Source organism: Mauremys mutica, chromosome 3, assembly GCF_020497125.1.
Source record: "Mauremys mutica isolate MM-2020 ecotype Southern chromosome 3, ASM2049712v1, whole genome shotgun sequence".
Taxonomy (NCBI): domain Eukaryota; kingdom Metazoa; phylum Chordata; order Testudines; family Geoemydidae; genus Mauremys; species Mauremys mutica.
The window spans coordinates 129493891-129519400 of NC_059074.1; the positions used below are offsets into that span (position 1 = coordinate 129493891).

Genomic DNA, 25510 nt, shown 5'->3' on the forward strand with positions numbered 1-25510 from the left:
GTTTGATTTTAACTGTGGGGGTGAATGGATGTTGGCTAGAGTTGGGCCTGAACTGAAGGTCCCTATTAGAACTCCAGATCCAAATGTCCTATCTCTGTAGTGGGCAGAATTAAAATCAAAGATCTGAAAAATGTTGAAACTGAGAGTTTGAATTCTAGATCCTAATCCAAACTTTTCCAAAGTTAGAGGACTTCCTCCCAGGGCTGCCAGAGAGGCACAAAGTCTTACCATTTGAAAAATAAACACACTCCGTGGGCTGCATATCTTGGTTTACCGAATTCTGTAAGCGTCCCCAGAGGCATCTTCTACCCAGGCACAGGATAATTCATTGAAAGTCAGAGAAGTGGCTGTTTTAAACATCACCACTCCTCGTGATGTTATTGCTTTAACCTCATGCGTGTTAAAGCTTGATTTCCCTTTCCGAACGGTTTGTGGGACCCCACAGTTCCAAAAATAAACCCATGGCTACGTCAGTGTGACAAAACTTGGACCTTCAGAAAGAAGAAGCTGCTCTACAGATGTTTCTTTTGCCACGAGAAATGATTTGGAAAACAAACCCAGCAGAGATGATTTATTACAAAGCAAATACAAGTTATGGATATACTAGAGGGAACCAACCTGAACGGGTAGATGGAGATTTGCTTGGCCTTTGACTTTATTATTTTCTAATTAACACTGGACACCAAAGCTATCTGAAACTGACTGACATGGTACGTCTACACAGCAATTTGGAGCGTGTGGGAATGAGCCTCCCTGCCAAGGTTGACAGACTTGGGCTAGCAGAGCTCATGCTAGCGCTGTAAGAATAGCTGTGTAGACAGCACTTTGAAGTTGTGGTTCGGGCTGGAGCAGAGACTTGCAAGGCTAGGGAATGGCACTTGCCACTGGCTAGACCTAGTTTTCATATAATGGAGCAGAATGCAGCCATTTATCTTCCTGTGTGGAACACGGGTCCTAGCTGCTCAGGTCAAGCTGGAGCATTGCAAGCTGGCACCTGTGGTGCCACACATTCATACTGAAGATGAACACAGCCGACAGGCTGCACTGTAGAATGGTGTGAAACTTATTTGCCTCGTGGGATACGCTTTGGTCTGCCTGGTATTAGGGGATGGAACAGAGGAAAGTCACAGGAAATAATTTGCTTCTCAGTGAGTGTTGTAGACAGGGCCAGCCACTGGATTAAACATCATTCTGAGCAAGCCAGAATCACAGTCCCCCTGGTATAAATGTTCCAGGATGAATGTTAATAGTAAATCTATCACTCCACTAATGCTCCCTGATTTGCAACACTCTGGGATGCTCTTCTATAACGCTGGCCCAGTGTTAGCTGGGCAAAATCCACTTGGAAGTCAATACCATTTTAATGAAGTTCTGCAGGCTACTATACCTTCAAAAGCAGCTAAACTGTAGACAAGCAACCATGAGGATTCTTAATGAGTGGGTTTCCGTGGTGCAACAAATAAGTATATTGGGGCTGAACATGATTATATTTCATAAAAGGCCTTGGTCACTCACCACTGTCAGTTTTAGGCTGCTTGAAATGTGCACATGCCTCATTCAAGGGCATATTTACACTGTAAATCAATATTAACCTTTATACAAAATAAAACAAATTTCATCCCATAAAGATCTTATTCAGTAATGTAATGGGGGTGGAGGAGGAAAAGGGTGGGAAGAATAAGTGTTCCCCTTGCACCACAGCGCCTGTATACATTTGTATGGAAAGGGTAACAGCTCTTTGGTTGGAGGTTGAGTGGCACAATCATGAGAGCCTGCTGAAATCCAGGTTGGACAGCTTCAAATGTTCATTGTCAGGGTGATAAACTAGCAGAGAAATAAAGACCAAAAGTTATGACTGATAATCCCTGCTACCACCATCAAACCCCATGTGCCAGAGGAAAGGTCCTTGTAACAGCACCATCTTGGTTTGAATCAGTGCCTTACAATGCAGGGGAATTTTGATTCTTGTGCCAACAAGCTAGTGCCCTAGTTTAGTTTTAGTTAATACACATTTTTGTCAGCAAAGTTAATGGCGAGATTCAAGCACTTCTTCATGACTAGAAGAAAGGCAACAGGATGAATTCTTCTCTCACCTACACATGTAAATCTGAAATAACTCAGTTGACTTTGCTGGAGTCACTCTGAATTTACAACAGTGTAAATAAGAGTAACATTTTAGCCCAATTATTACAAGGAAAGAAATCTTGGGATGCCAAAAAAGGAAAAGGTAATAATTCCCAGTAGCAGAGACAGAAGTTGAACACCACGCCACCCCTGCCCCCCCAACATGGAACTTGTTCAACATTACGGTCTTTAGTTAAAAAAGGAATGCATTGTAGATCTCTAAGAATTAGATTATTTATTTTTATTATTATACTGTGGTAGCACCTAAAAGCTTCCATTCCTATTGTGCTAGGCAATGTACCAGCATCTAACAACCAGACAGACCCTGACCCAAAGAGCTCATAACTGAAATGTGAAATGTGGGAGAACAGATGGCACATCAGACAGGTGCACGAGGAAACAATGAGAAGATATGGATCAGCACAGTAACAAGAGTACAAAGTGCAGCAGCTGCCTGTCAGGCACAGCCTACAGTAAAGGGTGGTATGGATCCTCAATGACTTAGGAAGAACCAGGAGGCATTTTGCTCCAATCACCCATTTACCCCAGCAGTGAACTGGGCCCAGAGAGAGTAAGGAGGAGAGAACCCAGAAAGAGGAGGGAAAGGGAGCAGTGAATATGAAATGGGGCGAAAAGGTGGGAAATCAGCTTGGAGGAGACAGAGTTATACAGAAACGGTGAAATCCTGGCTCCACTGAAGTCAATGGCAAAACCCCCACTGAATTCACTAGGGCCGGGATTATTCCCAATTTTTAAAAAGTGACAAAGTTCTAGAGCAGATTTCCAGGCTGTCAGTTTTTATATGAAGTTATGATCATACCTCATTTATATTCAGGTTAATGAATTCTCTGTTTTTCTTACTTAGTGCCAGGAATACCCCTGAAATAAACATTAGGACATCACAGTTACACAGAGTCCCCATTCACATTCATGCACATAAGCAACCTATCCCACTGTGAAGCACCATTTGTGACTGCTCCATAGAGAGGAAGGATCTGGCTTTCTATAAAGTCTTAGATCACAAGTGAACCCTTAGAATGGGTTGAAAACTGAAGTCCCTGAGAAGGCAAAACGACCATTGACTTCACTGGGACTTTTGTCTGAGTATGGACTTCAGAAATTAATCCAAAGTTGGCCGTTTGGATGTGAGACACACCCAGGTGTTTGGATACATGTCTTACTCCTGAGGGCATTCTGCGCCAAAAAATTTAAAATTCTGCACCAAAAAAATTAAAACTCTGTGCACAATATTTTAAAATTCTGCAAAATTCAGTAAATTTTTATTTGTCAAATAAATGTGGAGGCTCCAGCATGGTACTGGGGTGCACTGCCCACTGGTGGCACAGAGGTGGAAGATCACTATGCAGCTCTCCCTCCCTCCCCACAGGACACGGACTCAGCGGTGAGGCTGCACCCAACCCTGACATAGTGCAAGGACTGGGCCCTCCCCAGAAACAGCCCAGGGCCCTGCCCCTCCATGCCAGGCGCACCAAGTGTGGGAGGCAGGCTCAGCAAGGCAGGATCCAAATATGGAGGGGCTTAGTGTGGAGGGATCCAGGTGTGGGTTGAGAGGGTTCTGTGTGGGGCAATCTGGGTGTGGGCAGCTCAGTGGGGTATCTGGGTATGGAGGGGATCTGGATGCACAACGGCTTGTTGGGGGGTTGAGGGTGCAATGGTAATGGGACTCTGCAGTGGGGCCCAGGTGAAGGTGGCTGGGGCTCAGCGGGGGTGGGTGGGGTCGGTCTGGGTGTGGAGGGGATAGAGCTTGGCAGGGGGGTCTGGGTGTGGGGGAACTTGGGGGGGGGTGTCCGGGTGTGGGGGAACCTGGGGGGGGGGTGTCCAGATGCTGGGAGAGTGGGGCTCAGTGGGGTGGGGATCCATGTGCAACTGATTGGGGCTCAGCGGAGTGGGGATCTGTGTGAGGGTGGCTCGTCAGGATGTCCAGGTGCAGGGGGAGTGGGGCTCATTGGGGGGGTTCTGAGTGCAGGGGAATGAGGCATGGTGGGAGGGTCTGGGTATGAGAGGATCTGGATACACGAGGGTTGGACGGATGGGGGAGCAGTTCCCTGTACAGGGATCCCTCCCCCTGCAGCTGAGGAGCAATGGATGCCGGAAAGGTTGGGTGAGGGGGGAGTTTGCAGAGCTTCCTGCAGCCAGGGGAGAAATCTGGAGGTGGGTCTGACCTGGCCCCAGATGCCGTGCAGGGGAAGAGGAAGTCCCATCCTCCCCAGCCCAGTCTAGCCACTGAACTCGGCACAAGGTAAGAACCACCAAACGGGTTTTCCCCAGTCCTGCCTCCTGCCCCACACTGATTTACCTCTCTGACGGCTGCCCTGGGCACACAAAACATACTATTGAGGAGAGTCACATGACTGCTCTTGTGGCATCCCTTTGCTTGTCCCATCAGAAAGTCATTTTTCTGTGGGGAAGCAAAGAAACCTGCAGGGGGCATAAATTCTGTGCATGCACAGTGGCACAGAATTTCCCCAGGAGTAATATCCAGACTATCTGCATTTCCTGATTCTAAAAATTTATGGTGAGAATATAGCAGAAATACCTACTCCCTCTCTGTGTTTTGACCCTTCAATTTCCAGCACAGGCTGGAACCAGAAAGGAGAAAGAAGCAAAAAACTTAATAATATTGTTTAAAAAAGTTAACTAAACTGTTTTTGATCCTCATAAAGGGGTTGGGTTTGGTCTAAGTTTTGAGCCTGGGTCAGAGGATCACTTTAATCAGAGGCTGATTTGCCCATCCCTTTTAACTGCTATTTGTCTGGACAGAGAAAGATCCCTGCATGCAAATGAATCGAGAGCCAGAATTCATAGCTGTATAGTGAGTTATATTTTTCAGTCAAAAACCCAAACAAATAGTTAAAAAGTGAGTAATGTCAACACATGTGCACATCTAACAATCCCTTACATGGATCACTGACAGCATTTGAAATTGAGGCCTTCAAGATCATAGGGCAGACCTCTAGTACTTGAGCTAGAGAAGTAACTCCACTAGCTAGTTGCAGCAGTGGACTGTTATCCTTTAGTGGACCAGCCTTTACCAGGAACATAACCCAAACTTTGTGAGTGTGTTACACATATGATTTCAGCAAAAGTGGATACTCACGGCTTGCATTCTCTAGGCGAATTAAGCAATTTAGGAAGTCATCAAAATCAATCTGGAACCCGTCATCAGAATATCTGAGGACAATCAGCTGCAGCAGGTAATTATTGAGTTGAAATCCTTTAAAAATAAACAAACAAACAAACAAACAAATAAAGAAGCAGCAGCAGAAGGGACCTAACTGATCTGAAAAGAAATCTGTGAGACTTTAATAAATAATCTAGTTATTTGTTGAAAAATTGTTAGTGGGCAAGTACTCTATGGACTGATTCCCTGCCTCTAGCAGAAACTGAGCTGACTGCAAACTGGTTTACATCTAAAATAGATGTAGAATTCAGAAATAAGAAATGTTGACAGTTTTCACTCTACACATTGTTCCAGTGACAGTGAAAGTTCAGTCTCCAGTCGAGGATCTGCCCCATAGTTTTTCTGTTTTCCCAACCTAAACAGAATATTTCTTTTACCTGCATCTGTTAGGGCACTACGAAGCTCATAGGAGGACATGGTGCCGGAATGATCAGAATCAAAATGAACGTAGATACTCTGCATGGGGGAAAACGTAGACATTCAGCATTTAGTAAGATAACAAATCTCACGTATTTGTAGCACATAAAGCAATGGTGTTTCATGTTCTAGATGCCTATCTTTAAAAACTCTTGATTTAGCACAAACATTTAAGGAAGTTGAGGGGACTTTGGTCTGGATCCAATCTGACTGTGTAACTGAGGGTATATTTGGGATCAAGCTATCTCTATCATATTTGTTATGAGCTGAGTGAAAGTTGTTATGGGATGAGTTAAAAGCTCATTGAGATCATTAGGTGTGTGAACTCACTCTTCAATTAACATAACTGCAAGGGTGAGCCCTTACCTAAGATAAAAGGAGTATGTGAAACCATCCAAAACTTTTTGCTGAGTATTGTGTGTGTGTGTGTGTGTGTGCGTGTGTGCGAGAGAGAGAGAGAGAGAGGCAGTGCTTAAAGTGGTCTGAAAGAAGTAAGGGGGTGGGGGGGTCTATCACAATCTTAGCCAAAGTTAATTTTCATGCACTTGACACGGACAACTCAAAATTTTTGCATATATATAATATACAACACATGCAATTTTCAGCTCAGTAAGGTATGTATACCTATTTCTTTTATGCAAATTACTAAAACAAACTATATCCTGAGAGTTTGAGTGGGGGAGGTCTGACGGCTTTGTGAAATTCAGTGCGGTCTATTTGGGAATAGGGGGCTAGAGTGCAGTGAGATTCAATGGAGTTGGGGGTCTCTTTGGGAATAGGGACTGAGGAGGCAGTAAGAGTGGGGATGGGGAGCCTCAGGAGTGGGGGACAATCAGTGGGGCTTGGGGGTGCCTGAGGGGTTGCAGTGACAGTGGGTTTGGGGGATCTCTTGGAGGTAGGGGTGCAGTGAAAGTCAGTAGGGTTGGGGAGGCCTCAAGGGGGAGAGTGTGCAGTGACATTCAGTAGGGACCGGGTCTCTCAGAGCATGGGGGTGCAGTGACAGTGGGGATAGGGGTCTCTCAGAGAGCAGGGGCTCTGTGAGATTCAATGGGCTTGGGGGGGATCTCAGGGGTGGGGGTGCAATGACACCGAGGTTGGGGGTCTCTCAGAGGATGGGGTACAATGTGATTCAGTGGGGTTGGGGGCCTTAGGGGTGGGTGTGTAGTGACAGTGTGGTTAGAGGTCTCTCGGGGTGCAGTAAAAGTAAAGTTTGGGGTTTCTCTTGAGGATGGGGGTCTAGTGACAGTGGGGTTGGGGGTCTCTCTGGGGCTACAGTGAGTCCTTTGGGGGCCCGTTCTCTGCCCTCCCATTCTTGCTGCTCCCCACCCCATCCCTCTCTGCTGCCCTGGCTCTTAGCCTGCTCCTACAAGGTGGCTGGCGGCTGGAGGGGTAGGGTCTGAGGCCCCTGTGGATTCTCCCAGCCCCATCCTGGCTTCTAGGCTGTGCCAGGGCTGGTCTCCATATCTGAGCTGCTACACCCCTGACATGTCCTCTCTTTCCACCCCCTCAGGGCTGGGGCACACGGAGGGAGAGCCCTGTGGCGGTGCTGCACTGGGGTGCTTTTTCTTCAACTCCCCCCCTAAAAATAAGGGGGGGGCACAGGAGAGATAGCTCAGTGGTTTGAGCATTGGCCTGCTAAACCCAGCATTGTGAGTTCAATCCTTGAGGGGCCCATTTAGGGATTTAGTTGGGGACTGGTCCTGCTTTGAGCAGGGGGGTTGGACTAGATGACCTCCTGAGGTCCCTGATATTCTATGATCTTCACTCAACTGTGAATTACTTACATCCATTGTTATATTCACTCTGAATGTTTTAATCAGAACTATCTGGAAATCTCTCCATTGGAAGCATGCATTTCTTAAGTGTACCAGTTTAAAAAAATCAAACATTTGTATTAACAGACTGATGAAGTGAAGTGATCCAGAAAAACAATTCAGACTTTGGATGAAAAATCCAGGAAGCAGAAAATTGCAATGATCATCCTGGATGGAGCATAAATTCAGAGATTATTAATGACCCATGAGGAAACAATTATTTTGCCTTGATCTGCAATCCTGCAAACATATACTCACATGCTTAACTTTACTACCATAATAATGTCATTGATTTCAAAGGGACTACTCATGGTAGTAAAGTTAGATAAAATGTGTAAGTGTTTGCAGAATTGGAGCCTAACTGGCTAACATTGTTCCAGACCCTCAGTATTGCTTATTGCTAAGGAGATAAACAATGGAAACACAATAATTCATCATGTGACTATTTTCCACTAATCACAAGTCAGCATTATCTTCTTGTGTGAAACAATAGGAATAGAATCCTCAAGTGTTATTTTGATTGGCCTCCTATTGAAACACATTTCTGAAATTCATTACCTCAAACATAGCTTCTTAGCTTATCAAAATCACTGATATTCCCAGTAAACCATTCTGGTTTGGGGCAATGGAAAACTCAAAATTGGTTATACTTCCCAGAAGAAAACACATATTCTAAGAGCTTGTGTTTTTAATCAATATTTTGTGCTTTTGAAGACATATGCCATTAGATTTTTGTTTCTGAAAATCATAGAAATATAGGGCTGGAAGGGAACCATAAGAAAACATCTAGTAGTTCATCTTGTGCTGTGGCAGAATCAAGTATATCTAGACCATCTCTGAAATATGTTTGTCTGACATTTTCCTAAAAAACTCCAATGATGAAGACTTAAAATAATGAATACAGTCACATACCAGCCACTTCTTTAGTTTGTCCCAGAAAATCTTGAACTCATTAAATTCCAGTTTCCCATTACCACTGGACTAGTAAAACCCACATTAAGGAAAAATACTGGTTAAATGAAATCCCATATTCTGTCCAAATCTACCAGTCATTCCTTTACTCAGATAAGAATATCTACACTAGGAAGCCTATGATGCTGTTGAGAGCAAACAATTGCAATGATTGCTGTTGGAAATCTAGAACGTTGTGTGATATCTCTGCTGAGTAATGTAGGGAGAACACTGTCCCACAGCAAGAGCAGCTTTGGATTCCAATTGGATAGGAATGATTCAGAGAATTAAACTACCTGATAAAAACATGCTACCATATTTTACAGGAATTGCTCACCCACTGCATTATCAGTATTGCTATCTCAGGGCCAGATTCTGCTACCCGGAGTCAGTCAAAAACCAATGGAACTACTTGTAGCGTGAGTGGCAGAACCTGGCCTTGGTGTTTGGGACAGTTGCTATAGAAAGCTGAGGTACTTTTTATATAGGGGTATTGAGATTTGTTAGAACATGCTTCTTTCTCACATGTGGGAAAATCCTGTCAGGGCTCCCTCAGTCCTTAGGGCCCTGATCCTGCAAAGTGCTGATTTTAATGGGATCTGAGACACTCAGAAGAACCTCCCCGGAGGTGCTAAGTCTGTCACAGGATGGGGCCCTTACTAAGAAATTTTGCATGAGTGAGGGCATCAGGATGTGGCCAGTGATGACTACTACTTCCACATCGTCTCAACATTTTATCTTAATTTTTCAGGAGAGAACCTTCCTAATGGCTACCAATGCAGCAAGCATTCCTACAGGCCACAGTGTTCAAATCTGGGTCTGCCCGAAGTCTGGCAACTATACCCGACACACATTAGCCCCTGAGTGGGTGGCCTGATTTGAAGAGGCACTGAGCACCCACAGCTCCAACAGGATTGTAAAGGTGCTCAAGCACCTCTGAAAATCAGACCACTTACTTGGATGCCTAAGCGTGGATTTAGGTGCTGAACTTCACACACTCAGGTTTAAAAACTTAGGCCAGAGTAGTTTTAGAAGCTGCCATCTTCTGTAGAGTGGTACTTCCCATTATTCAGCAAAAGAATAAATGGTCCCAGGTTTTATTCAAAACTGGGCAGATTTGCTTGAGAGCCTCACAAATCTTAACAACCATCTTTGACCAACCTGGGCTGAGTTTTGAGTTGGTAGCTGTATCTCAAACCAGAGGCAGTTTTGTTTTGTTTTGTTTGGGCTTTTATTGCAAGTATTTGTGAAGAGGTGCCACAAATAATGGGCTGGAGAAACAAAAACAAAAGAGGAGAACTTACTAGCTGGATAGGAGACAGATACAGCAAGCAGCAGCCAGCTGCCATGTTAGGGCTGTGGCTGCTTGGGCTGCAATATTAAATGGCCAGCTATCAGAGGAGCAGGCTCAACAAAGTACCTATAGAAGGGAAGAAGCTATTCTAGGAAGCTTCAGTAGTGATCAGGCAGTTGTAAAGGGCTGGATGTCCACTTTTTGGAGCACAAGGATCTGACTGACAGTCATTTCCAGGTTTTTCAGATTGCTGCCCAGTAGTTGAAATAGCAACATCTTATATATAAATAAAATGGGTGAGATTTTCAGAAGAGCTCAGCCATGGACTACACTGGAGTCTATGGTACAACCTGAATGGTTTTGAAAAGTCCTGCTCTAAGTTTCTATAATAAAAGCTGGAATACAATTTTGACATCATCTGTTTGCTGTGCTTCGTGTACCTCCACTGTATCACAATATTGCATTCATGTCTAGTATCGGGGATGAGAAAGATCCCTCAGGCAGGGCCCTTGCATACATTCAGTGCCCCAGAGAATTCACATTAGCATTTATTTGAAAGGATACATCCATAAGAGAGATGATGTTTCTACATGTCATGAGGCTTACTTTCTTGAATTTGATGTCCTTTGCTGAAAAAAGCACAATAATCAAGTTAAATAAGAAATAAAGTCATTGGGCATAAACTTAAAGTCTAAAAAATTAACAATGGAAAAAAGGAAGATATAGTTCCAAAGATACTCCTATGACCACTACCTGTAATTCCAAAAGAGTAATTCACTTGGAGGCCAACTCTGCTGCCTCTACTCACATGAGAAACCTCCACTGACGTCAGTTAAAATCTCATTCAATATGACTACGCAAGACAGTAAGAGCTGCAGGACTAGCTTTGTAAAAATCCTTTAAAAATTTAAATATAATAAAATGACGTTATTAACAGTCAAGCAGGGATTGATCATCTCATCAATCTGATGATGCAGAGTAGAGCTGATAGACTCACAGTTTAAAAAATACACGTCCATATATTTTATGTATTTATTGTTGTCTTAACGGGTGTTACACATACTTTTGAATTAGCCACTAAAAAATATTGCCTGATCCAAAGCTCAGTGCAGTCATTGAGAGCCTAATGGGACCCACCATTATTGACTTCACTGGGTGTTGGATCAATCCCTTAGAATTTACTTTAGGTAACATTTTACCTTTTAACACAAATATTAAACATTTTGATTTCCAGTGTTTTCATGATGAGGGGGAGGGAACCAACTAATCAGAATCATAGTAGTATAATAGCGTAACAGGATGCACCTGCCATTTAAGATTTGTGAGACCTGTAAGTCAGCACTACCCCATCCCAGCTGTGACTTTTTAAAATATCTATGGAGCAGAGGATGTGGTCAGTGAAGGGAGGAAGTTATCTTGGGGAGGTGAGCTGAGATTTGTAGAACACCACACTGCTGACTCAGCACATAGGCCCTGAGGTGGGAGCCCTATAAGCAGGGGGGCCAGACCTCTCCTCTCCTTTGGTGGTAAGAACGGACTGGGGTAATTCCCAACTGGCCTTGCTGTGGGATCCAGGGGTGTGGAATTGCTGGGAAATGTCGTTTCCCTGGCAACTAGTTTGGAATCCTGGTCTGGGCAAGGCATGCTATAGGCAACTGAACCCATTTTGTTTTGGAGGCAAACTCTTCTGAGGAGGGTCTACAATTTCTAAAGTAATTGGAGGTCCTTTGTGCTACTTGTTTGATGAGTCAAACCAAAGCCCTGGGCAGGGGGAGTTTTTTTCCCTTCTGTTTCTAACCTTCATGGGCATGCCTTTTTGTTATTGTTTGGCCTGCCACAGATAGTCACAGGCCCAGATCTGCAAAAATATGGATTCATAACTCCCATTAAGTCAGTGGCAGTTGTGTGGATTTTTGAGGATCTGGGCTGTATGGGTTCAGTCCTGAGGTTAAGTGGAAGGGGAAATGTGCTGAACTACACCTATAACTGCAGAGTGTGGCAAGACATTCACCAGCCTCAACACAACGAGCCCTTGCCCCCTCCCCATAGCCTGCATAGTACCCAAAAGGAGCATAGCTGGAGGTTAAGGATGGGCTATTCCTGAAAGTGCTGAGCCCAGATCCACAGGATGATAACAAAGTGCTCAGCAGCAGATGCACCAGAACAACTGGAGACCAGAAAAATGGGTGACACGTTGCTAAGCATGCTTCATCAAAGAATCCCACAGTGCTCAACAAACCTTAGAAGATGATTAACAAACTAAGCAAAATAGACCTCTGTAATCCACACTGCATATTTTTTAACTGTCTATGGCCAAATACTGTTGTTGGTTACTGTGGTGTAAATTTGGAGTGACTCCACTGACTTCAATCAAGTCCCTCAGGATTCACATCAGCGTAACTGGGAGCAGAATTTATGCCTTCTTATACAGAGGCCACTTCACGCATCACCGAAGTGTAGGTGACCATATGTCCTGTTTTGGCCAGAACGCTCCCTTTTTTAAGCCCTGTCCTGGTCATCCTGACCTTTTTGGCAAAACTGGGCATTTGTCCATTTTGTTCTTGCCGACTGATGGCCAGCTGGCAAAAGTAAACTGGACAAATGCCCAGTTTTGCCAAAAAAGCAGGTGCAATCCTTATTGGGGTGTGACCCCTAACAGGGTGCAAAGGAATGGGGGGGGGGAGGGAGCAAGCAGCAATGGGAGGGAGGTCTTGGGATCGGGCCAGGCCAGCCCTGCACGGGTTGGTGGCAGGGGGTCTTGGGCTGGCCCCACATGCAGGAGGTCGGAGGTCCTTGGGCAGGCCGCAAGCGGGCAGTGGTAGAGAGGGACCTCAGGCCAGCCCCAAGCAGGCGGGCGGCAGAGGAGGCTCGGGCTGGCACCGCCTTGGGCCAGCCCCACATGGGCAAGAGGAAGGAAGGGCTGGATGAAGGGACTTGTGGGGGGCTGGGAGCAGGCCTTGGGCCAGCCCAGTGTGGTGTCCCGTTTTCCCTTTGGGAAAATATGGTCGTCCTACTGAAGTTAAGCCACTTCTGGGTTGAAACCAAACAACTGTGTAACAGCACCCTGCAGAGCTACAGAACAGCTGAGGATGGAAAGTGAAGAACACTGTCACACTGGAAGCCACAGGGTAATTACAGGTAGGAAGAAAATAACAGCAGCAGTGTTTATGATCTCATTTTGTGGACCCAGTGTGCCTTGTGCATGAGCAGATATTTAGTGGGCATTGATGCTGTTCAGTGAATGGAGCACGTGCTGAGATGAGCACACACAGGCTTCCTGCACACTCCCATCAAATGTAAATACAAGCTGCTGTTTGAATTGTGAAGAATGGCTTGGAGTTTCCTTTTCTCTGACTATTTTAAGAATCAGAAAGCCACATGAAATTTAGATACCCCAGGAAACATCAGTTCTGCTCCCAGTAACTCATTGAGTCTCATTTTCTTCATGAGGATGCAAATAGACCTTGTACTTTTCACAATTTCTTCTTTGGTTTTGTCACTATTTGTTACTATTATCATTTGTTTGTGATATCATTTTACATATGGGGAAACTGAGAGATTAAATGAGTTAGCCTAGGTTATGCAGAAATTCTATGGTAGAGGCAGGATCTCCTGAGTCTCAGTCCACTGCCTTAGTCATAAGACAATCTTCTTTCTCCAGAACCGGGAATAGGCATCACTGCTCTGAGATGGATTTTTCTGGGAGACAGTGTAGGCTTGGGGTTAGGTCAGGGAACTTGGGTTCTGTTCCCGACTCCACCAGTGACTTGCTGTGTGACATTATGCAAGTTACTAGGCAGTGCCTCAGTTTTCCCATCTGTAAATTGGGGATAATATCCACTTTTATAAAGCCCTTTGAGGTCCTTGGATGAAAGCTGCTATATAAGTGCAAATAAAGTTGTTATTAACACTTACCTTTTTTTAATACAGCATTCAGAACATATTCAAGTTCCTCTGCAGTTATCTCCATGTCCTAGAGTTGAGAAATTAAATCAGCTGTTACTTTTGGGTGTCTAGAATCAGACATATGGAAAGCCTAACAGAATGCAAATATCATCAATCTGACAACCACAAAACTCTACTGCACTACTGTCACTGGGCTTACAGCTTGCTGCTGAAATCCAAGAAATAGTGAATTGCACAAACAACAGAAGGACTAAAATAAAAGAAGGAGATGACAAAATACAACTGAGCTGCTCACTGATATGCTACATGGAATCACAGTTCTTCTCAAACAGGAGGTGTTTATTCAAACAAAATAACTGCAGCTTCAGACACAAACAGGCTCCCTCATAGCTTGTGTTCTAGTGTTGTCTCCTTTGTTTACCAGGGACCACATGGTTAGGAACTTTATAAAGGACATAGAGACATCTAGTGGCTGAATATATACTGCAAGTAAACATATTACATATGGAACCCTGAATTTCCACTTCACGTGGATTTATGTGACAACAGAAATATATTTTTCAGCTACATAGGGTTGTTCCCATCCCAGTTTTTGTAAAACATTCATGATTTTTATAGTTTCATAAAGTTTAAAGCTAGAAGGGATCATCAGACCTCCTGCACTTCACAGGCCGTTAAACTTCATCCAAATACCCCTGTGTTGAGCCCAATGATGTCAGTTAAACTGAAGCATTTTAGTCCTCAGGAGACAAAACTATTGTGTGCCACAAGCAAAGAACAGGAAAGACTACTGCCCAAGGCCCCTGTGATGCCAGGGAATTGATTGGGTTTGAGATACATGCAGATGAGCCTCGCAAGTGATGCATGGCCCATGCTGCAGAGGAGGCAACCCTCTCCCCCAGTTTCCTTGCTAATCTGACCTGGGAGAAAATTCCTTCCTGACCCCAAATCTGGTGATCATACAAACAAGACTCACCAACCTGATTGCACCACCTCAGAGCACCGGCCCACCCCAGCTGGAATCACGGCTCTGCCTGTGGCAGATCTCTGTCAGAGGAAGGTGAGGCCCCCTCCCCACAGATTACAAGTGTGTATTGGGAAAAACTTCCTTACTGACCACCTCAGAGGACCAGCTAAAGCCCTGAAGCATGACATTAGATCATAGTCATCACTATAAGACAAAGCTAAAAGTGTTCTGAGTACGCACTCACCTCTCCGGCAACCTGTTTAAACAATTCCCGGAACTGTTTTTCTTCTTCGGTTTCTTGTTGCGGTGGGGTTGGTTTAGGGGGCTACAAGAACAGGGAGACATTAAAACTATCATAGAGCTAACACTGGTTCCTGCACGCAGATTATGAGCAACAGTCACAGTAACACAGTTTAAGGCTAGAAGGGAGCACCAGATCATCTAGTCTGGCCTCCTGTATATCATAGGGGAGTGACACAGCCGGCACCCGCACACTAAACCCAACCACTGAAACGAGACCCAAGTATTACAGCCCACAGGAAGCTAAATTATGATGTGTCACAGGCAGAGAACAGGAGAAACTAAGATGCACTGATGTTTGAGGCCCCTGCAATTGCAGGGTAACAATTAAGCAAGCCAGCCATGCTTTCAGCACATTGGGGAGTGCTATGCATCTTGAAACAGATATAACAAAATCTGAAAGGTGTATTATGTATGAAAAACTTAACCCCCTTGGGCACCCAACGTCTTAGAAATTTTCACCTTCCATTTCCAATAGGAATACTCAATAGCACGGGCTAAGGAGCAGGCAGAGCACTGGAGCTGAACAGCTGATCATTGGTGGCTTCCAATGCTACACTGTCTCAAAACTATCAGTTTTCCATTTTATAAACACGTTCAGCCAAGTGAAGCCTCGGATAAACAGGTGCAACTGTTATGGAAGTCTCTGGGCCAAATTCAGTGGTGATATTAACTGCTGTGTGAAATATAAGGCTGGGTGTAAGTTGATCATAAAATAGATGTAGGCAGCAAAGTAGTGTAACTTGCCCTATTTTGACACTCAGTGGCTGTGCAAAATGAGTGCAACTTGCATGCCCATGTACTGGAAGGGTGTGCACTGAAGGAGAATCAACTAAGTGAGGAAGGTCCCGCACGGTGCCCAACAAAGAAGTTACTGTATATCCACTGAATGCCAACATGGTGGAAGTTACATTGATTTGACACTTACACTCATTTTTCTGACCAATATACACCCAACATGACACTTAGCCCATCATTTATCTACTACCATTCAGATGCCATATGGCAGGGGGTGAGGGATAGCTCAGTGGTTTGAGCATTGGCTTGCTTAAACCCAGGGTTGTGAGCTCAATCCTTGAGGGGGCCACTTCGGAATCTGGGGCAAAAATCAGTACTTGGTCCTGCTAGTGAAGGCAGGGGGCTGGACTCAATGACCTTTCAAGGTCCCTTCCAGTTCTCAGAGATAGGATATCTCCATTAATTTATACCTAGGATAGATGTATATCACTAATGACTGTGACCTTGAGAATCTGGAAATGTAAAGCTCAATTTGCTACCCAGTCTCTGGAAGCAAGGGGAAAACTGAGTAAAATAGCACCAAAGAGATGCAAAGCTGAATCTTGGCTTACTTTCCTTCTGCAAGTATCTCCACTGCAATCAGTGGGACTATTTGCAGGAATAAGGAGAACAAGATCTAGCTCAGTCAACACCCAAATATAGTGACTACAAAGTGGTTCAAGGGCTGCCTGTCAGATTTTTTAAAGTGTAAAAATCAGCTTAATGTTCAGCAGCAAAAATTGTCTAATCATTTTTATGAAAATGCAGTATCAAGCTTCTGACCCCCAAATGTCCTGAGAATATGTGTGCATGTTTGAGTGTGAATTGGTTGTGTGCCCCTAACTGTGTAATACTGCACAGTACGGCTAATGGCCAGATCTTTAGCTGGTGCACATCAGCTCAGGTCCACTGATTTCAGTAGCTATGTTGATTTATACCAGGTGAGGAGCCAGCCCTTAATTTCTTTCTGATTTTAGCTGCCTATCAGCAAACAATTGGAAGAATTATTCATTATTATTATTGTATTATTATGGTTGTTTTACTAAACCCAACACAACTGCAGATTTCACACACACAAGATTGGCATTCTCATAAAATTCAAGTGAAATGAAAAAGTACAAGTGGAGCATATTGGATTATGCTGAATTATCCACTCCTTATTTTAGCTCTGTAGATTTACCTCTGGGAGATTAATGTCAACGTTTTCATCCACATCCCTGAGGGAAACAAAAATATACTCAATAACAAAAGACTTTGCTGGGGATCCTTTCTGTTTAAATTTTCCAGAAGTAAAAGCAAACATAGTATTTTTACTGAACGAATTATTCACTTTGAGTGAAATTCATCCCCATGCAGAGGGTGAGGTCTTTGCATCACTTAAACTCAAAAGAGAGTTTAAGTGGTTCCTAGGCCTAGTGTGAGCCATCTGTACAGGGGTTAATTTCACTTTTTATAGGTTGTGCAAATGCTTGTTAAAAATAACTTATTCTTTATTAAACATGCTCATTCAGACAGGAAACAAACATGTGCAGAACAATATATACTATGGAGCAGCTACTGACTCTTCACAGTTAAGGTTGCAACTGAGTTTTCATTACAAGTCTGATTTCCCCACCTCCTAATACCCACAAAAATAGCCAGAGTGGGCTAAAAATTGGAAAATAAAGTCTGGAGTCATGGTAGAATTTTTCTACCACATTTAAAGTGTATTGGAAAAGGGGTTTCTGATTTAGGTCCTCCTGAAATAGAAGCATTCACCAGAGTTCAAAAACTCATCTAATTCTTTCTTCCCTACTTTGTTGCAAAAAAACTGCCAATCCTCCCACACAACCCCCCCCCCAACAAACAAAAACAACACACCCTATAATAACAAACAAAAAGAAAAGGGGAAAAGCCTAGTTTACTAGATTCCCCTGGCTGAGATCTAGTGCACAGCACCACAGGTTAACTTTTGTTAATTACAAGAGTTGCTCTGGCAATGAACTCCATTTAATTCATTGGGAGCCTTACATAGCAGGCAAGGGCACTGCAGGAAGTGGATGGGAGGGATGGTTCTTCATCTCTGGTGTCTCTTGCCTGGAGCAAGATGGGGAGAATGTCCTCAGGAATCTCTCATGGTTCTTTAAAAACCCAATTAACATGACTGGTGTGTGAGTGTTTTGGACATTGCAGGAAATCTGTTTGACTGACCACTCCCCACTGATTACTTACTCTGTGATGGCTTTTTTCTCAGAGAAGATTCTCAGGCAGAAGTCAGCTTCCTGGTGTGGCTCAAAAGTAGTAGGAACAATAACATAGTCCCCAGGTGGCAACTTGACTCGGTCAGAGACTTCCCTTAAATTAATGTAGGTTTTGCTCCTTGCCTTGGAAGGGTGGTATCTGAAAAAGTCTTTGTTCAAGTGTCCATCTTTGCTAGGGCTCTGCAATAGAATTTGAAGCAGGGATTTCAGGTTTATTCATTATTGTATGCAAAGTAACTGATGTGCGTGGTTCAGACATGTCAGATTCCCACCTCCCTTCCTGATCTAGAATCATAGGGCCAGATACATGCATGATTCACTGGCTTCAGGATCAGGAAGTCACCATTAGCCCCTGGCACTCCTCCCACCCCACTCTCCTGTGCTGAATGGAGCTTGGATGCCAGGGGAATCTAGCTCTCAGACTCTAAGGTTAGGCAGGCTTTGTATGCAGGGGATCTAGGATGGAGAAAATCCATTTTGGCAAAGCCCTTCTGCACCAATATTAGGACATTTTAAAGGGAAAGCTACCATTCTCATCATTATTTAAAGAACACAGGTGATTAGATACCACAGCAATAGGTGTGATGCAGAAATCTAGACTGATACACAGAGAGATACAAGGGGGGAGAGAGAGAGAGAGAAAGAGCAAACATGGCTACTACATTGTAAAATACCAAGTACCTCATAAATAGCATAGCCAATTGTCAGCATTTCAGCACCGAGTTTCCTGAGTTTACGTCGATTCTTTTGCATCAGAGCTGCTATAAACGTGCATTCATCTTGCCCATCATCTTTCTCTGTCAAACGCAGCTTGATCTGTGGATTGGTCCAAAAGGTGTCTGCCAAAGCAAAGAACACAGACGTTTTTCCCCTCAAAAAAAATTAAACTGAGCCAAAAAGGTCAATAGAGAGTAATTTGAGGTTTGGGGGTTTTATGCTTGTTTTATTTTTCCATTTTCCATTATGTATCTTGATGATTTCAATACAATTCTGCAGACAAAGAGCCAAATCCTGAGGGACTTGGATTTTAGTATAAACAATAGCAGAATTTAGACCCAATCTCTCATTGAACAGCAATGGTTTAAATCGGAGATGAAAGTTACAAGACAATTAAATGGGGTTTTCTTGAAAATATAAAAGCACAAAGGATCAACTTCTGATCTCATTCATACTGGTGTAAATCTGGCGTAACTCCATTCAATCAGGGGAGTCACTTCAAGTTACACCAGCATGATCAGAATGTGATGGAAAAGGCTGGATTCTCCTCACTTATAGCCCTGTGACATGGGTGTAACTTAACTGACCTCAGTGGAGTTACTCCGAGTTTGCACAAATGTACGTGAGAGGAGAAAGAGGTGTACAAAACTGAAACACAAAGAAAATTATTTCTCTCAAGTGGAATCTGGTGACTGTTTTGATATTTTGCTGGGTTTCAGCTAGTTGAGACTCCTCTGGCCTTATTCAGGACATGCTTGTGGAAGTTACAAAGGGGTGAAGAATTCTGTGTCTATAATGGATGCTTCCACGGGAGTGTGAAATTTTTCTAAAGAAATCTCTGTTCACCTAGAAAATTTCTGCACCCTCCAGCAGTGGAACCCCTGACCCAGCTCCCTTGATGGACCGTCACTTCCCACTTGTTGGTAGCATTGTCCTCAAGAGCATCTGGGGTGAGGTTGCAGATCTCAACTTTATCAAAATGTGTTTTGAAGTCTTCAAAATTCATCCTAAATGAAAGGAAGGGAAACCAGTCAGTGCATCACACTAGTGACTGAACAGAAGCAGCAGCCTAGGCAGAAACTACTCCCACAGACCAATTCAAAATGCAGAGTATCAGAATATAGGGCCAGATCATCAGTTTCTGTAAATTACTGTAGCTTCATTGACATCATTGGAGCTATGCTGATTTACACCAGGTGAAGATCTCTCCCCATAGACCTGATTCTCCTCTCCGTTACACAAGTGTAATCACAAGTAACTCCATTGGCTCCAATGGGCCTGATTCTGATCTCTCTTATACCAGTCTTAATATAGTGAGATGCCACTGATTTCATCTGAGTGATGCCTGATTTACACCAGCGTCAGGGAGAGAGCAGAATCAACCCCAACGGAATGACACTAGTGTAAAACTGGTGTGAGAAGGGAGGCTCTAGTCTTCTAGTCTCACAGCTCCTGGGCTCCGTGATCCTTTTTAGTGGAAAAATAGTACGGAGGGGGTAAAAGGTCTGCCAGAATTGAACTACAACCAAGTGTGATACGCTGTGTGCGACCATCCCAACCCACATACCAAGAAGCATGCAGACAGCCCAATGTGCAGCAAGACACTGGAGGGGCCCACTGGCACTTTGCTTGCTGTGAATGGGTCGGCACTCAGACCTGAACTGAACTGGAGTAAGAACCAGTAGGGGAAGTATTTACCAAGTCAGAGACTGGTGTGCAATACAGCAGCCGCTGCTGGCTAGCACGGGAAATAGAGCAGGAAAACAGTGTAGCGGAAACCAGGTAACAAGTTGGGCAGGTAGGCCTAGATCCTCAAAGATATTTAGGTTCCTAACATCCATTGAAATCAACCTTTGAAGATCTGGGCCTTAGTGGCTGAATGACACAAATGAACAAGAATAGCAGGAAAAAGCCAGTGTGCGCCAGGCAATGTGTATGGGTGGGTGTTGACAGGATGCAATCCTCACAATAGCACACAGGGGTAGCAACATCACAGGCCCACCAGCTATAATAGATTCCATATTCTGCTGAATAAGTAAAAGGAGTCTAGGGTTACACTTTAACTTACGTTGTCCTAGAAACTTTTCACCGCACATTTTTGATAAGGGAGCAAATGACACAGTTTGATTTCACTGTCTGTGTCTCCCTTTTTGTATTGTGTCTCCCTCCAATGTATTGCTAGCTCCGCAAGCCAGGTGCACTCCAGCATCTCATGTCTGTCCTTGGTACATTGAGAATAAGGGCTGGATAAGAACCCCTTTTGCTTTTGTGTACCTGGCACAAGTTTCCTGGCTGTGTTGCATAATTTATGTCTTTTGGGCCAAGTACTGCAAATTCTGCTCTTCATTACACTGATGTACATGTGAAGTACTTATCAGCACTTCGTTGGGGTTGCTCTGGATTTACACTGGGGCGACTGAGAGCAGAATATGGCCCTACATCTTCGAAAGAGAGGCAGGGAGGCAGAGACAGAGAGAATTAGAAGCTGATTTGCTAACTAGCCCCTGGGTTAATCTTTCCCCTCTGGTAGAAGCACAATAATGCATGTGGAATTGGCCTCTTCTCTCTAGCCTCCCTTATCAAGACTGACCTTAGTTACTCTTGGTGTAAATCCAGAGTAACTCGTAAGTTACTTAGATCGGAATCTAGCTCTGAACATGTTACCCTGAAGGTCTTGCTAGTTCCTAGTTACCAGGAACCCAAAGGATAAAAGACAAAATTTTTTATCAAAAACATATTTCCCATTTGAAATGTCTTAAAATGTGTTTTCATCCATATTTAACACAGATCATGCAGCCTTCTGTAGTTTGCTTTATGCCACTCTGATCTTTGGTCTTGCTTTAAACTGCCTCATCTTTTTTGACAAATTTCCCTTTTCTATTTGAGATGAGCCCACATAGAATGCATGAGAATAAATTGGTAAAACATGACAGAAAAAACCTCCACATGTAGGTCCTATTATTATTTATAATGTAGCACATAATCCATGTGCTCTGAGAGATGCATGAAAGCTAGTCATATCCAGAAGCTATAGAATAGCTCCAGTTTTTAAACTGTCAGTGAGCTGTTTGTTTCATTTTTTCCCTTTAATTTTCAGGTGCGGTATGTAATGGCTTGCAAAGTAAATATCTGTTGAGATCCCTGAAATTAAGATTTAACCATTATTAATTATTATTATTATGTCTACTGCAGTAGAATCTAGGGACCCCCTCAACTCCATTGTGCTTGGTGCTGTACACATAACACAGAGAGCTCACAATCTGAACATTTAAGATGTTGAGCAGAATCACAGAATTGTAGGGGAACTTGAGAAGTCATCAAGTCCAGTTCCCTGTGCTGAGGCAGGATCAAATAAACCTAGACTATCCCTGGCAGGTGTCCAGTGATGAGGATTCCATGACCTCCCTTGGAAGCCTATTCCAGAGCTTAACTATCCTTATAGTTAGAAAGTTTTTCATAATATTTAACCTTGCTCCCTTGCTGCAGAGTAAGCCCATTACTTCTCATCCTTCCTTCAGTGGACATGGAGAACAATTGATCACCGTCCTTTCTGTAACAGCCCTTAACATATCTGAAGATTGTTATGAGGTCCCTGCCCCCCAGTCTTCTTTTTTCAAGACTGTTTTTCAAAAGAGGCCCAGTTTTTTTTAACCTTTCCTTATAGGCCAGATTTTCTAAATCTTTTATCATTTTCTCTGGACTCTCTCCACATTTTCCATGTCTATCTTAAAGTGTGGTGCCCAGAACTGGACACAGTACTCCCGCTGAGGCCCCATCAGTGCCAAGCAGAGTGGGACAATCACCTTACATGCCTTACAAACAATACTCCTATAAACAAACCTGAGAATGATATTATCCTTTTTCACCACTGCATCACATTGATGACTCATATTCAATTTGTGATCCACTATAACCCCCATATCCTTTTCAGCAGTACTACCCCACTAGCCAGTTATTCCCCATTTTATAGCCATGCATTTGATTTTTCCTTCCAAAGTGGAGAACTTTGCGCTTATCTCTGCCGAATTTCATCTTGTTGAATTCAGACTAATTCTCCAATTTGTCAAGGCTGTTTTGAATTCTAAATAATACCTAGCTCTTATGTAGCATTTTTCACCAGTAGATCTCAAAGCGCTTTACAAAGAGGTCAGCATCCTTTTACAGATGGGGAAACTGAGGCACCGAGGAGTGACATTTCTTGCTCAAGGTCAGCTTCAGCAGGCCAGTGGCAGAGCTGGAAATAATACACGGATCCCCTGAGTCCCAGTCAAGTCTTCTATCTACTAGACCACACTGCTCTAAATGACATCAAAATATGAGAAAAAACAACTGAAAACTCTTCGGAAGCTGTTAGGCTGCTCTGTGCTGATTTCACTACTTTCAGGTCCTTAAGGATGCACAGCACACATAGTATATGCAAAGAGCATTTGTGTAGCCTCATGAGTCATTCTTTCACCAGGGTGTGGCACATAAGAGGTAACGTGGCAAATGCTGCATTGAGAGAATCACCCAATTCAAATGGCATTAGTAAGATGAAATGTGATGTACAGGAGTGGAGTATTTAGACAATACAAAACTTGCCAGACTTGTTTTTGAAGCATTCCTTACATTGTGCAAATCAGCTGTGTCTGATTAACCCCTTCAGGAAACAAGTCAATCACGGTGTCATTCATTTCAATCTTGAGAACTTTAGAATTCACAGTGTTTTCAATATATTAATGCCAGTTGCTAAGTATGGCATTTTAAACATCTTAAAGATATACTCTGTTATTAAGAATATGTGAATTGAAAGCAACTTATATCAGGTTGTATTGTACTAGTCCTCTCTTTGGATTAAAGCACTAATTTCCCAGTTCCGAGCTATCCTCCTCTGCCTCACTTGGCCTGCCTGCTTACTGTATTTATTCTCATCAGCATATTTATAATTCAAAGGGGTACCATACCAGAATTCTCCATCATCTAGCACTGTCTGACACAGGCGTTTTCGCTCCGATGGGCTGACTGACTGCCATTCAGAAGAACTACAAGGAAACAAAGTCAAGCTTTACAAGGCTATCAAGCACTTCATTTCCCTTGGCTCAAAGACAGCAGCTGGATATGTTAGCAGATTACACTGCTTTCAGATTGATTTTATTTGAGCAGTAGCCACAACAGGTGCCTTTAAGGAGCCTGATCCTGCTGCCGTTAAAACCAATGGCAAACTTTCCATCTACTTAGACAGAAGCAGGATCACATGTAAAATCTTGAGGTTACAACACTGCTGTATTGAACAGTACCACTGTGTTTGCAATGTTTCCCACAGTGAGAATAGGGAATACTACAAAAACCAAGGTAAATTTAAATACTGCGAGTGGTATATCTCTAGATTGTACATCCGCTGTACTGTAAACCTTGTTGTACATCTGTATCATTATTGCCATGAGGTTTATTGGTAGTTTAGGACCATCCACTGCTCCCAGATGAAGTCAGTGGGAGCAGGATTATGCTTTTTAATTGTACAAATGAGTGGAGAGAGAGAATGAAATAGCTGATGTCCCAACTGAAAATCTATTTTTTCATTTCCATTCACTACTGCAATTCCTGGTTCTAGCAGGGATGGAAACAGAAAAGCCTAGATGTTTCATGAAAGCCTGCTCTTACAGCAGTGTAATCCCAGCCTGATTCTAAGCAGGAAGTACTAGAAGTCTCTCATGAGATTACTAACCTAAGCCCTGATCCTGCAAGTCAACATGTTAGTGTAGACTCCCATGCCCATATGGAGTCCCATTGGCTTCCATAGGACTCTGTGTGGGCACTGTGATCTGCATTAGCAGTTCCACATGCAGGATCAGAGCCCCTTTTGGCAGATACAGCACCTTGGATAAAAATCTCTAATGGCCTGATACCTATTGCAAGCTTAACTGCTAAATCTTTTGAGGTTTAATCATCTCTAATTATACTGATCAACTATTCTCCCATTTTTGGAATTTACAAAGGATCATAACTACCCTTAGAAATGTAAATATCTGGGATTTATTTGTTGATAGTTTTAAGAGAAGGGACATTTGAATCAGTTCTGGAAATTTATCAAGTCTGTTAATTATTTCACAATTTTTAAAGCGGCAGTCAGGATATATTATGGAACTGAGTCTCCTCTCATTTATACCAGCGTAAATCGGAAAAAACTCAGTTGAAGACAATGGAGGTAAAGCAATTTAAGTGATCTCAGAAACAGGCCATGTATAAATGTAATCAAACATGAAAAATATAGCTAGTAGGAATTTCCAAAATAGAATCTACTGTTTACCATTTATGCTGTTTGCTTTTAAAATGACTATTATTTTCATTTCATCCAGCTTGGATAGTGAAAGAGACTAGGGAGTTTCACTTTTTTCCCAGCTGGCATTTGTTGGGTCTTTTGCTCTTTACACAGAAAATGTAATATGAAGGAACCACACAGGCAAGTGTGATCCAAATAATGGTCTTTAATAGCTACACAAAACATGCAAGGCCAACCTACATATATACCTTGGAGCTCTGGCTTCAGAAACATAGAACACAGTGAGTGCCATTAGAGGGATCACAAAATATTTAAAGAGATACTGTCCAATTCCTATACACTACCTCAGCACTTTCCAGCTCTCATGTAATAGCACAGTGTTTGGATGTTTGTGTTGCAAATACTGCAGGGGAATATTTAAATAATACAAATTATATATTTTCCACTGGAATTGTCTTAAAAATAATGATATTTATATTAATAGTGGATTATGTTTCTATTTTTAGCAGTACCTACATTTTGGGACTAAACAATCTTGACAG

General features: G+C 43.2%; 1 protein-coding gene across 1 annotated transcript in view; it reads right to left on the reverse strand.

Moving 5' to 3' along the window:
* Positions 1–217: 217 nt before the first annotated feature.
* Positions 218–25510, reverse strand: part of CAPN9 (calpain 9) — a 48935-nt gene continuing 23642 nt past the window's right edge. The window contains exons 8-20 of the mRNA XM_045011525.1: positions 23653–23730; positions 19556–19716; positions 18674–18831; positions 17964–18172; positions 16933–16969; positions 14920–15000; positions 13718–13775; positions 10367–10431; positions 8470–8538; positions 5704–5782; positions 5243–5359; positions 2945–3003; positions 218–1824 (exon numbers count right to left, since the gene is read on the reverse strand). Coding sequence (XP_044867460.1) covers positions 1798–1824; positions 2945–3003; positions 5243–5359; positions 5704–5782; positions 8470–8538; positions 10367–10431; positions 13718–13775; positions 14920–15000; positions 16933–16969; positions 17964–18172; positions 18674–18831; positions 19556–19716; positions 23653–23730 — 1198 coding nt within the window. The 3' untranslated portion in view covers positions 218–1797. The remainder of the gene's footprint in view (positions 1825–2944; positions 3004–5242; positions 5360–5703; positions 5783–8469; positions 8539–10366; positions 10432–13717; positions 13776–14919; positions 15001–16932; positions 16970–17963; positions 18173–18673; positions 18832–19555; positions 19717–23652; positions 23731–25510) is intronic.